This window comes from Vespula vulgaris, chromosome 20 (genome assembly GCF_905475345.1).
Source record: "Vespula vulgaris chromosome 20, iyVesVulg1.1, whole genome shotgun sequence".
NCBI lineage: Eukaryota > Metazoa > Arthropoda > Insecta > Hymenoptera > Vespidae > Vespula > Vespula vulgaris.
In genome coordinates, this window is record NC_066605.1 from 270,099 (window position 1) to 282,677 (window position 12,579).

General features: G+C 45.9%; 2 protein-coding genes across 22 annotated transcripts in view; one reads left to right on the forward strand and one right to left on the reverse strand.

Moving 5' to 3' along the window:
* Positions 1 to 12,579, forward strand: part of LOC127070968 (RNA-binding protein Musashi homolog 2) — a 90,405-nt gene that overhangs the window by 59,653 nt on the left and 18,173 nt on the right. For 11 of the 15 annotated variants that reach the window (XM_051009610.1, XM_051009615.1, XM_051009614.1 and 8 more), the window contains one exon: positions 11,934 to 12,174. In XM_051009610.1, coding sequence (XP_050865567.1) covers positions 11,934 to 12,174 — 241 coding nt within the window. Of the gene's footprint in view, positions 1 to 2,318; positions 3,107 to 11,933; positions 12,175 to 12,579 lie in introns of all 15 variants that reach the window. The other 4 variants (XM_051009618.1, XM_051009622.1, XM_051009620.1 and 1 more) reach the window with 2 other exon arrangements.
* The window catches only part of LOC127070982 (uncharacterized), a 44,552-nt gene that overhangs the window by 6,712 nt on the left and 25,261 nt on the right, over positions 1 to 12,579 (reverse strand). The window contains exons 2-4 of one of the 7 annotated variants that reach the window (XM_051009659.1): positions 11,495 to 11,586; positions 11,347 to 11,422; positions 8,176 to 8,274 (exon numbers count right to left, since the gene is read on the reverse strand). In XM_051009659.1, the coding sequence (XP_050865616.1) occupies positions 8,176 to 8,274; positions 11,347 to 11,422; positions 11,495 to 11,586 (267 nt within the window). Of the gene's footprint in view, positions 1 to 6,126; positions 8,275 to 8,558; positions 10,911 to 11,346; positions 11,423 to 11,494; positions 11,587 to 12,579 lie in introns of those variants that run through there. The other 6 variants (XM_051009660.1, XR_007784764.1, XR_007784761.1 and 3 more) reach the window with 6 other exon arrangements.

A 12,579-nucleotide genomic window follows, 5' to 3' on the forward strand; every position in this document is an offset into this window, starting at 1 on the left:
ACGAAGTAATGATAAAAAGTTCGTTTCCGCGTGGGTAAGGAAAAATGGCGGACGAAAAATCTCGAAATCTGGCACACCTCGATACTTTCTACGTTTCTTAAGAACCTGCAATAAGTTTGGCTCGATCGACTAGAGTCACGCACGCGATCGAATTTAGGTTAGAACGTCCTCTCGACGTTCGCGTAGCGAAAGCACCGCGTCGTCGGCGGTTTTAATCCAACGACCGGATCGAAAGGAGGGAAAAAGAGCTTTTGCCGATCGTCGATTCCGCAACGATCGAATCGATGGGTGTGGTCAGGATTTCTGCCTCTCTCGCCAAGAAATTCCCTTCGCGCATTCTATCGCTCTCTCCTTTTTTCCTTCGTTCGTCGCCCTTTCTTCTCTCTCTCTCACTCTCACTCTCACGCTTCTCGTTCTTTTTTTAGCTTACTCTCTCGCACCGATCGACCTTTCTCTCTTTTCCCTCTCCGTTCCATCGTTCCTATCTATCTCTTCGCACATTTTGACTCTTTCTCGTTATGTATATCACATGGAAGTAGGGTAATCGTTAGAAAAGCATCACTAACATACATAACCACGTAAACGTAACGTTGCAAAAAAAAAAATAACGAAAATGATTCCTCCCGCGACTTAGATCGCTCATAGATCCTCTCGCAAATGGTGTGTACGCGTGTGTGAGTGGCCGTTCGTTCGCTCGCGATTTACTTTATCGCGTTCCGCGTTACGTAGCCGTGGTAAACGCGAGCGCGCGTTTACGGTGTAGTCGGTAAGTAGACTCGTAGGTACCCGCGTTACCGATGTCAGTTTCTCAACGGGTTCTCTCTCTCGTAATCTCGAAACGGGTTTGGGCTCCGCGCGATGCCACGTAGAAATGGCAAACGCCGGGATATCTTCCTTTTCGATGGAAACTTGTTCGTCCTTTTTCGATCGACTCGACGTGGGAAGCGTTTCGTACGGTTAACGCGATAACGAATCGCGTCTCCGTATCGTTGAACCGTTCCAACGAATTTCTCTCTACTTTTCCTGTTTTATTTCATTTTTTCGATCGGGGTTATTACGAGGTCGTAAAAGCAACCACAGAACGAGTTCGCGTTTTATTCGACGTTCGTATCGCTCTCTCTGCCTCTCTCTTTACCGTTTCGCTTCTTTTTGTCTCGTCCTTCCGCTTTTTCCCTATACCCTACTTCATCTCTTTTTTCTCCGTCCTTTTTTGTTTTTTGTTCCTTCTATGGTCACGCCACGCGCACACGTTCTCTCTTTCTTTCCTTTCTTCATCGGAAGCTATTGGATCGTAACGACGGAGTTACTCTCGCGCGCACGTTCGAAATCGAGCGTTTCTCGGCAAAAACGGTCTCTTTTCTTCGTACCACGGTATCTTTCTAATGGTCTCTTCGAAAGGAATGAAACAAAAAACAATAAATAGATAAATTCGGCTCGTCCTACTCGGAGTAAATCTTTCATTCGTCGAACGTAATTACACGAGTCGCGAAAATAGCGTGGTAGCAGTGACGTAGTTGGATACGCTCGATGGTGGTAAACGCTCGCGTGAACGATCTTCGGCCAGGGTGTTCGCTTAGAACGATTAGGAATAATCGGCTATGCGCGACGCGTCCGTCGATCGTCGTTCTTCGCGAGATACCTGATCGATCGATCGATCGATCGTTTCACGGGCTACCACGACGATTTTCGAACCCACGCGCGATCGGAAACGTATTTCTAATTAACGTTTGATCGACGATTGATTTCGTAACGTTCGGGTAACGAGCCAAGAGACTCGAGCGTTTGTCTTTTATTCGTAGACGTAGAAAATCCGTTCTAAGCTTTCACCGACCATCGTCCTTCGTAGCAAAAATCCTATAGGTCCGTAGAGATTCCGTTCGATCCGCGATTCGATCGACTCCGCAAAGTCCGTTGACTTTCTTGCGGCGTATCTCCGATACGTGCTGTACACGCGTACATACGACTTATATAATTGCGTTTGTCTCTTTATATTCTTACGTAACACCCGTACAGTATTCCCTCTCGTTTGATCTCTATTTAGCAACTAGTCCGTAGTGCTCTTCGGAGCGAACTCCAATATTAACGAAGCATCGATAACAAAGTATCCCGTTGTTTAACCGATTAACTATGTATCACGTTGTCGATTGGTTGAGAGCATCGTAAAAGAGCATGGGTATATACATAAGTATGTACGCACACGCGCGGGTGTGTATAAATGTGTGTGTGTGTGTGTATTGTTTCAAGTAACTTGGTTGATGTGTTGCACACTCTCGTCGTATTAAGAAACAAGCACATCCGCAAGTACTCTGCTTCCGTAGGAAAGGAAAGAAGTAAAATCGATCCGGTTGGTCGTCGATGGTGTGTAGTAGCGCGAAGAGGAACCATGTTGGATCTCAAGATGGCGCAGGACCAGAACGTACGAGACCTCGCGAAAGCTTATTTATTAAGGGTGTCGTCGGCGGCAGGAACCTCGAGAAGGTTGACAAAGAGAAAGGTGACGAGAAGGCGCGCGTGCTCCGTTCCTTTGGGAGAAGACAAAAGAAGCAGGGATTTCGAGGAGAAGCTCCTCTTCTCTCGCGTTTCGCCGTGTTGCGTACAAAGGACAGCGAAGAGCAAAGAGAGTCCACGAGCGTGTTCTCTCTTTTGTCATGCCAACGACGAGGAGAAGAGAGTGCACGAGAAAAAGGGACGAACGAAAAGAAAGAGGGGAAAAGAATGGAGGACGCGCTTCGTCCCGAAGGATCTCGCGTCATCGATCGATGCGATAAGAGGCGAACGACGTTCTAAAGATCGACGGAGGGAGATGGAAGCGATTGAGCAGAACGAGCTAGACGCGGGCCAAATCCGAGAGCGGCGTCGATGAAAACTAGTCCTTTTCTTTCGAGCTCCTTCCCTCCTCCCCCCCTCTCTCTCTCTCTCTCTTCTCTCTTATTATTGTACCGTCACTCGGATGATAACGAAATCGTCAGGTGATGGTGGGTTTTGGAAAGAAAGTAGTACGAGAGAAGGAGAAAGATCGATTTTCCATAGGAAGGGAAAGCGAGAAGAGAAGAGCGGGGGGAGGCTGGCGGGGAAGAACTCTTGTACGACACTGATTTAGCGGTAGGTCAGTAAATTGGTTGAAACAACCGAACACGACACAGACCGTAATCCCTTTTCTTTCTTCTTTCGTTTTCCGTTCTTCCTATATTCTTTTATGTTTTTCGCTGTTGGTTTTCTCTTCTTTTTCCTTTCTTTCGCTACTCGTTTCTGCAAGATATCTCAGTTGTGTTGTACCTTTTAACAGAAGTAGTCAACCCGAAATTAGATTTTTCACGATCGTCGTCTTTGACCGTCGATTTGTCGCGTGGTGCTCGATGGGGGGTGTTCGATACTCTCTCTCTCTCTCGCGCGTGGACGCCTTCATTTCAAGACGAGTACGACGAGTAGTTGTCAAGATGTCGAACACTCCTTCGAAATATCGAAAGTAGCATTCCGTTACACGTTTTTTAATCAGAGTGGTTTTCTTTGTGTTGTTTTGTATATGTAACATGTCGTGTCGTTGAGTTACGAGTTTCCAACGTAGATAGTCACTAGGATACATCTACGAGCGATCGTGTCGGCTTCGCTTATTAGATGGGAAAGAAAATTTAATTAGTCTTGTTTAGCCAACTTTTGACAGACTTTATTTTTCTCGAATTTTCTTTCTCAAGTAGGCAGAGATGTATGTTCAATTCTTTACGGTGTATAAATTATAACATGGCTTACCCAGTTGCAGTTATACCGTATCGAATAAAATCTAAATATTTAGAAATAAAAAACATAGTACATAGCGATAATTAACAAGTAGTATCGACCATAGAAACGAGCATTTTCTAATTTTAGTGGAATTATTCGGCGAGGAACGAATAATAAAAGAAGAAGATATCGCCCCAGAGATTTCATTAGTTTTTACGTAAATTGTACAAAGATAATTACACGTTGTTATATATATATATATTTTTTTGTGAACGAAGACCGAAAGAACGGCGGACGTTGACTGCGTTACCACGGGAAATTTCTACCACGGCAAAACAGATTCGATCGGTATTGCGGAGGAAAGGTTGTCGATAATGTAGAAATCTTTATCGCTGGTACGAATGCGAGCTACCTTTTCCGCAATTGGTAAAGAAGTCTGAACGAATTTCGACGGACGATCTCGTTTCCTTTCCTCTACGAATTTCGATTTATTACAATTCGTTGTTTATCGTACGAACGATTAATACGAGTTTTCTGCAATTACGGAATTTTATCGCTGCGAATACGATTCTCTGACCCTCGATAACGATTATGCGATAGAAAAATGCAGACGAGTCCAAACTTGTCGATTACTTCGATTAGCATTTCGTTGCACAAAAAAGAGAAAAAATTTCTCGAGCCTATCGGATTGCACAAAACTGTCGTGCCATGCGAGACATCATCGGTATTTTTTATTTCCTTTCGAGAGAATACGAACGAGATAGTTACGTAAATCTGAAAGCGTTCCTCTCGTTGAGACGACGACGTAGCGATATATCGCATATACAAATTCTTCTCTCTAACGTCCATCGATTTTCGAACCGTTTCGCGTGCAAGCTATAACTCTCGATGGCCTCTTCGCGAGAAGAAGGTACGTATTACGAACGCTCGGTCGGTAATTCCAAGCTAGGTAATTCCTAGATTTGTCCGTTTTTTATAAGATTGAATAAAAATGGCACGGCAGAGAGGGAGAGGGACGGAAACTTGGCACATGGAGAAATTATTCTCATACTTCCTCGCAGAAGGAAAAGAAAAAGTTTGAGGATCTTGAGGGATTCTCGTTGGATGATTGGGACGATGAGAAAGATTCTCGAGGATAATCGATGATCGGAAGGAGGATCGTCGAGAAAAGAGAAAAAGAGATGAAGAATTAGTAGGAAGGCCTTTGCCTTTAATCAAGACTCGCTCGTCGATCGTCGAGCGTGCTAGACTTTCCACGTTGCTAATGAAAATGCGAGGGAGGGGAAAAGAGAAAAAATCTCGGATCGGTCGATGAAAAGAGCGAAGAGAAAAGAAAGGAAGAAAGAAAGAAAGAAAGAAAGAAAGAAAGAAAAAAAAGGGATTTCTCGTTCCTATCGATAGTCGTCGTTCGCATCAGCTATTCCTTCTGGCCTGGGCGTGCCCGGGATACATTCTACGTACAAGATACGTTGTTGGTGGTGTGTTGGTGTCGGTGATGGCGATGCTTGTAGCGGTCGTTGTGGATTTAGGAGGGTTACTACACTGGGGTATGGTGTTTCCCGTTGGCCATCTGTCGAGGGTGCCCCCCGTGGATTAATTGGAGCCCCGCGTATTGATCCAATAACATAGAGGTACTGGATACACGAGCCACGAAGAGAGAGGGAGCTAACGCGAGTCGTCAGCCTAGGAGAGTAGGGGTTGATAGAGGGGGAGAGAGAGAGAGAGAGAGAGAGAGAGAGATATTCCTGGGATATATGAGATAGGAGAGGCACTGGGAGGAAATAAGGAAACCTATTAGCTAATGGAAAAATCGTCGGTCTTCGTTAGACGACGACGAATCGTCCAGATTTCAAAATCTCTAATGGGCGACTCTTTGAACATTTTTGATCCTCGCGTCGATCGAATTTACGTAGGACTAAACGAAAAGAAACTAAAAAGGGAGATGTTTACTCGTTCGAAAGGGCACTCGCAGTTCTCTCCCGAGCCTCCTCTCGCTCGGCGCGTGTGTTAATTTCTTAAAAGGATTCGGTACGCGAAGCTTGCTGGAAAGAGGAGGGTGGACGCGTGTAAGGTGGTAACTTAAAAAGCGACTACCCTACAAACGACTTTGCTCCAAGACTTTGAAGCAACCCCTCTAGCTATTACCGCCTTGTTTCATCTCCAGCATCAACGCACGTTGCTGTTTCACCGCGTTAATCGTCGGTCTTAATTAAAACTAATATCGTCCAAATTAAAACAAATTGAGGACGCAACGCCCTTAGTCTTCTCGTTCGGAGAAAGAGAGAAGTGGGAGGGGAAAAAAGAAAAAGAAAGCAAAAAAAGATTATATACATACATATATACGTAAAGAATCTTGGCGCGTGTAGAGTCGTAGAAGACGGAGAAAAAACGAGAAAAAACTACTCGTAGTTCGGAAATGAAGCATGTAACTGAGTTTTCTGTTGGTTTTATTTCCTTGAAATTTGATTTATTATTCATTGACTTTCCATTTTTCTTCGGCGCACAACGTGATCGTTATAATTCATACAGTTTCTATTGGATTTCAAAGTTCTATCGAGTTTCGTTCTTTTTCATCGATCGAATTCTTCCTACACGCAACGACTCGACGAAAGTTTACACGAGCAACCTTTAATAATACATACACCATATAGATATCTAATACGCGAGTACTCTTTGAATCTCGGATTCGGCTCAACTCGGAAATATATACATATCTAAATTCTACGTGTGCATATCTAAATAGGTACACATAAGGTAATGGTGCTTATATAAACGTTTATACGGTTAACGTGTACGTGTGAACATAGCTTGATTACAGCTGCCACTGCGACGTGCAACGCATGCAACCTGCTTTGCCGCAAATACATATATTATATCGATCGCGGCTTCTCAGCCCGCCGGAAAACGCCGTCAACTTTACGTGTAGCGTTTTATATCGCGATGCTATGAATTCTCTCGTTTCTTTTTCTTTTTCTCTGCGATCGAGAAGAAACTTTTTTTCGGGAAAATCGGTTTCTACGACGATTCGCGTAATTGGAAGAAGAAAGTAAAAAAAAAAAGGTAAAAGAGAAATGAGGGAATCGGCGCTGATACTCGGACAAAAGTGCTAATATTAGAAAATTTCCAAAAGTATTATCTAAAATCTATAGTAATGCCTACACAACAACGACATCTGCATGTGGCAGCATGTACTCTACGATCTACAACATCTATGGGGTTCTCTGTCTAAGGTCTCTCACGCGAATAAATATGGCGGACCTTTTTCTCTTTTTTTTTATATATATATATTTTTCACAACGAGCTCGATCGGCATTCTCTTCCACGTTCTTCCTTTTTCTCTCTCGTTGATTCGTTTCCGCGTTCGTTGGGTCGTTCCTTTTCGTCTTCTCTGCTTTTGATATTCCTCGAGATAAATAGAAGGTAGCTAGCTTTCCACTCGTTCCTCCTAGCATGCTGGTGTCCTCTCTCTCCCTTTCTCTCTCTGTTCTTATCGATGAAAGATTCGCCACCTAGCGTCCATGCCCTGAAGCAAAGTACAGAGAGAGGGCGAGCCGACAACGCGTTCCCATCCACCCCAATCGCAACTTCTCTGCTCCACCCCGTATCGTTCGAAGCACCACAGAAAAGCACCACTATCACAGTCATCACGGTTAACAACTTGTCACCGACGTCACCAACACAGTTATCATCGGCACTTCCACGCAAACGGTCATCGACGTACTCGTCTCACGATCGTCACGAACGAAGAATGACCTCTCCATCTCCACTCTATATCTGTCCTTTCTCGAATATCAATTCGTCGTCGAGTTTCCGTCAAATGCTCTTTGAGAAAGGGGAGAAAAAAAAGACGAAAACTACGAGCGACCTCGATGTTAAGGTTTGCATCGATCCCGTTCGAGACTACCACCACCCCTCTTTTTATGGAGTCGCTTTAATTTGGTATATCAAACTGGGCTTGGATACAAAATCGATTCGTTGCTCGATAGAAGCTGCTTTAAAAGAGACATCAAATTATTTCTTTCCAACAAAATGACGGAGAGTCAAGTTGCACGTCGAGTCGAGAAACATTTGCAGGAGGAGACTCGAAACTGCCAATTATCGTGTTTGAATTGTCCATAATTATTTTAGAGGATACTTTAAACTCCTCCTTTTTTTTCCATTCTCGGAAAAACGTCGAATCATCGTACGTTACGCGATCTTTTTTTTTTTTTCTTGCAAATTCAGTGATAAAAGAAAAAAATAGAATTTGGTGAAAAATTCTTATATCGTGTTCGGCGTTCAATACCGGCCATCTTGGGTATGCCAAGCAGAGAGAACATGCTGCGAAAACGAAATCCGTGGGTCTTTCTCGTTCAAAATATATCTCGTTCCAATCACTGAGAGTTTTCGATCGAACGTCATCGCGACGACTACGTCGAGCAAGAGAACGAGGAATCAGCCGCGCCTTCCAAAAGCTACCTTATCGACCGGAAACACCACATCGCTCGTGGTATCCACGTTGGCGATAATACGAGAGACATCTCCGTGGAAAGGTTCACCTCGTGGCCATCTTTCTTCCTAAAATAAAACGAGGCTCGACTAGTAGATTCGGTTTTTTTTTTTCATAGCAAAAGTTTGCGATTTCTCAAACTAGGAGCCCTAAACCCGTTACTCCGTTAAATATGTACATGCACGGTAAAACGTAATGGCTGCTCGATCAAACAAAGTTTGTCACGAAGCACCAAAGTAAGATAAGACGACACACTGCCGTGTTTTACCGATCCAACGAAGAAGAAAAAAAGGAAGAAGAAGAAGAAGAAGAAGAAGAAGAAGAAGAAGAAAAGTAATCAACACAGAAGTACAGATTGTAGGAGGTATAGGGGATAGAGAGGTCAGCCATCGTAGCGACGAACGTGTTCTTCCTGAAAAGAATCCTCGCCGTTGAAAGTAGAGTAGGGTAGAATATCGGCGTCGAATGGACCACGAGACGAGGACAATGTCCCATCACACCAGTAACTCTTTGAAGGCGTACTGCTGTGACAGGACAATATCCCCGGCACTGGTACACATGCGTGATCTCCCTCTCATCCGATGATCGTGGCACTGAACAGTCCCGATACGTTGACAATACACGGGAGTCCCTTTAAAGAAAATCCAAAGACTTTTTTTCCTACATTCTGTTACATTTTGGCCGGATCGATTACTCGAACGCGACGCGCCAACTCGTCTAGGTTGCGTGTTTGTCCTCGAGTTAGCTCGTTGGATAAAAATACGAAGCTTTGTCAATGCGAGGCCGACGACGACGACGACGGCGGCGGCGGCGACGACAACGGCGACGACGGCAAAGTTTTTCTTCTCGTTCGCGTTCCACCGATCGGGAAACTTTGCTCTCGTCCTCGAAGAAAGAATGTTTCTTCCGCGTTTAGTGCGCGTATCGCTCGGTCGAGCGTCCCGACGGCACTGCGTCTCTCGATGGCGGTGCCGCCTCCGCACCCTGTCCCTCCCCCACCCAAAGCGGGAGAGAGACGATCGGCCACCTCGGAGCCCCACCAGAGCAGGACTCACCCTCGAAAGTACCGACGCACCACAGCCAGAGAGAGACTCCTCTCTCTCTCTCGGTGAAGCTACGCGCGTCTCTACGTACGTAGCTCGCGCTTGCGCTTTGTCAAGTGCGCGCGCGCACCCCCACAAGAGAGAAAGGAGGGTAGACGAGTTACTCGATGTTGCCGTGGGGCCACTGCTGTTTACCGGCCATTGGAGTATTCCTCGATACACTGAAAATACTTCGATTTATACTCTCTACCATCGCGTCCTTCTCCGCTTTTGCTTTCGCTTCTATCTCCGTGCGATTTCCTTGCGAGTATCTTTGCTCTCTCGAGCCACCGTGCGATTCTCTTCGCACTCGACGTCACGTTTTTCCTCTTCTCTCTATTTTTCATATTTCTTTTCCAGGCTTGGCTATGGCGAGCCAAGCGAACGGGGTCATGGCTAGAAAGAGCGTCGTAGTCGATCGCAAGTTTGACGAAGCTCTCTCGATGTCGTCCCGATCGATTTCGAATTCGCCGATGGATTCTACGAGGTCGTTGATACCGCGACTAACTCCAAAGCCAGTCGTCCGTCTTTTTCTTTCCTTTTTTGTTCCTTTTTCTTTCTTCCTGTCCCTGCGTCGGTCGAGTAACGCGGCAGTAGGGTACGAGCTCGGTTTGAGGAGCTCGATCGAAAGGCGGGGACTGCTGCCGAGGGAACGAAGAAAGTAGAAGGATGAGACAAGCCGTGTCCTCTCCTCTTTATCCTACGACATTCGTCGTGCGAAAATTTGCCTTGCTCCGATGTGTGCGATGGAGCTAAGAATTTCACGAGAAAGAGAGGGAGGGGAAGAGAGAGAGAGAGAGAGAGAGAGAGAGAGAGAGAGAGAGAGAGATCCCCATCGCGATCGATTCCTTCCGCGAGCTCGGGAAAGACGGTCTAGGGAATTCTCGGCTAGAGAAAGAGATTCGAGGAGAGGGATATATGGCAAGAAGATGTAACAACGAAGAGAAAGAGAAAGAGAAAGAGAAAGAATGGAAGATACGAGGAGAAAAGGAAGGAAGAAAGAATTTTCGCAGGGGTGGATCAGGACGCACGCGGTGCGGCGCGGCGCGGTGCGGAACGCGACAACCCCCGGAAGAACCGACTGGAGAGGGAAAGAACGGAGGGGCGTATTGATCCACCAGCTGCGCGTTCTCTCACCCTCTCCGCCTCTACCGTTGCCACCCCCACTACCAGCAGCTTCTCTTTCTCCGTTCCTACATCGAAACACGTTCGCTCGTTTCTCTTCGACCCTCTCCGGCAGGCAGGCAGGCAGGCAGGCAGGCACTCTACTTGCCTCGGGACCTTCTCTCCGCGATCGTGCATCCCCTTTCTCGTCTCGCAAACTCGACGCCGCACCCCACCCAGCGCGCACCCTCTCTCTCTTTCTCTCTGACCGTGCCCGCGAACGTGCACGATATATCCAAAGCGAACTAACGCGCGACCCGTCTTCTTCCCTTTTCTCTTCTTATTCTTTCTTTATTTTTTTTCTCTGTTTCCTTGCTTCATCCATTTTATTTTATCGGTCCTGATGTTTCTTCCTTTCTTCGTCGCATCCCTGCGATTCCTATTTTCTTTCGTTTCTTTTCCATCCACGTAGTCCCTCCTTCCTTTTCTCTCCCATAGAGTTTTAAGATAAAGTCGCCCGTTCCTTTTCTCCTTCCCTTCTCGAGGATCGACGTGTCATCGAGAACGAAGAAACGGATAGAGAATCGATCGATCGAACTTCTCTCCCATGCGACCATTCCATGAGAATAGCTCACGAAGACCGAGTAGCTCGTCGTTGGTTCCTCTATAGTTGGACGAATTTTCGAATTATTCGCCATTTTCTTTGGACGTCGACGAGTCAAGCTCTCACCGACGTGTCGATCGATATGACGACGACTGGCAAAGGTCGATCGTACCTTTCAGGGATCGGACACGAGCTGTCCGATTCGATTCTCGTGGTACGCCTACTTCGTCCTTGTTAAATGAAGAGCTAGTAGTAGGCAGGGGATATGTGTATTACGTGCGTACGTACATATAGGCAGGTCGGAAAAAATTAGCGTTAGTTGTATTTTAAGTAGATGATAGGGGACGTACCTTGAGAACACGGGGGTTGCGCAGGTCGAAAAATCGTGGCACCGAAGGAATTTCGAATCGGTGATAATCTCTGAGACTAAAAAAGCAAAGAAAGAAACGCTGACTAAGTGGTCGTTACAAAGGAACACGGTGTTACCGAAGGACTTACGTTACATCGATCGTAGTCACAAACATCCTGTGGTAGCACATGAAAGAGATGGAAAACAATAGCGCTGTTTTAATTGCCAACAGTGGTATTAACTGAAACGTACGACATAAAATGGGTAAAGAAAAGCTGTGTCGGGTATCATCGCAGAATTTTCACGCGCTTGGTCGATTTTCACGTTAGAGATTTTAGCGTATGTAGTCCCCGTATGTACGTATCGAAGTTGTTTAGTCGAAGGAGATAACTGTATTTGCCTTTCCCTCCCCCTTTTTTTTCTTTGTTCTTTTTTCTTGAGAACCAATGCTTCGATCGAGGAGTAGGGGAATTTCAAAGTCCGACGCATAAATTTTCAAGCTTCCCTACTGCTCCTCGTCCAAGCAATGGTAATCGAAACGTTCTGATCTATCGTCGTATCGATGAATCTGTGGGATTTATGTTTCAGCGCCGGCATGGAGGCAGCGAACGGTGCCATCGAGCACGATTTTCACAATGCTCTGGTCCCGATAAACGGTAGCCATTCCGGCAGTTCTGGTAGAAGTACGCCAAACGGAGGCGATCCAGCCCCTGGAAAACTCTTTGTCGGTGGTCTGTCGTGGCAAACCAGTAGCGAAAAGCTCAGGGAATACTTTGGCATGTTTGGAACCGTAACTGACGTTCTCATCATGAAGGATCCTGTTACTCAGGTCGGTTTTATCGTCATGACTCTCGAGGAATTAGAAGGAGCGTCGCTTTATATGAGGCTGTTTGCACCGCGTTAGAGTCAATCTTTCTCTCTCTCTCTCTCTCTCTCTCTCTCTCTCTCTCTCTCTCTCTCTCTCTGTCTCTCTCTCTCTCTCTCTCTCTCTCTCTGTCTCTCTCTCTCTCTCTCGTTTTGCAAAATACGTTTTCATGGTGGACGTGCACGTACTACGAGGCGCGCATCGTCCAATCGTGCAAAGCAGCAGCTTCGTGTATTTGCTCCCAAATCGACCAATTTTTCGTCTCTTTCTCGATAGGTCAAATCGTTTAAAGCAGTTCTTTCCTTGTACCTTCCAAGTATCTGATTTAAACGTACAAGGCGCGCGACGAGTTTATTTTCAAGGAGATTC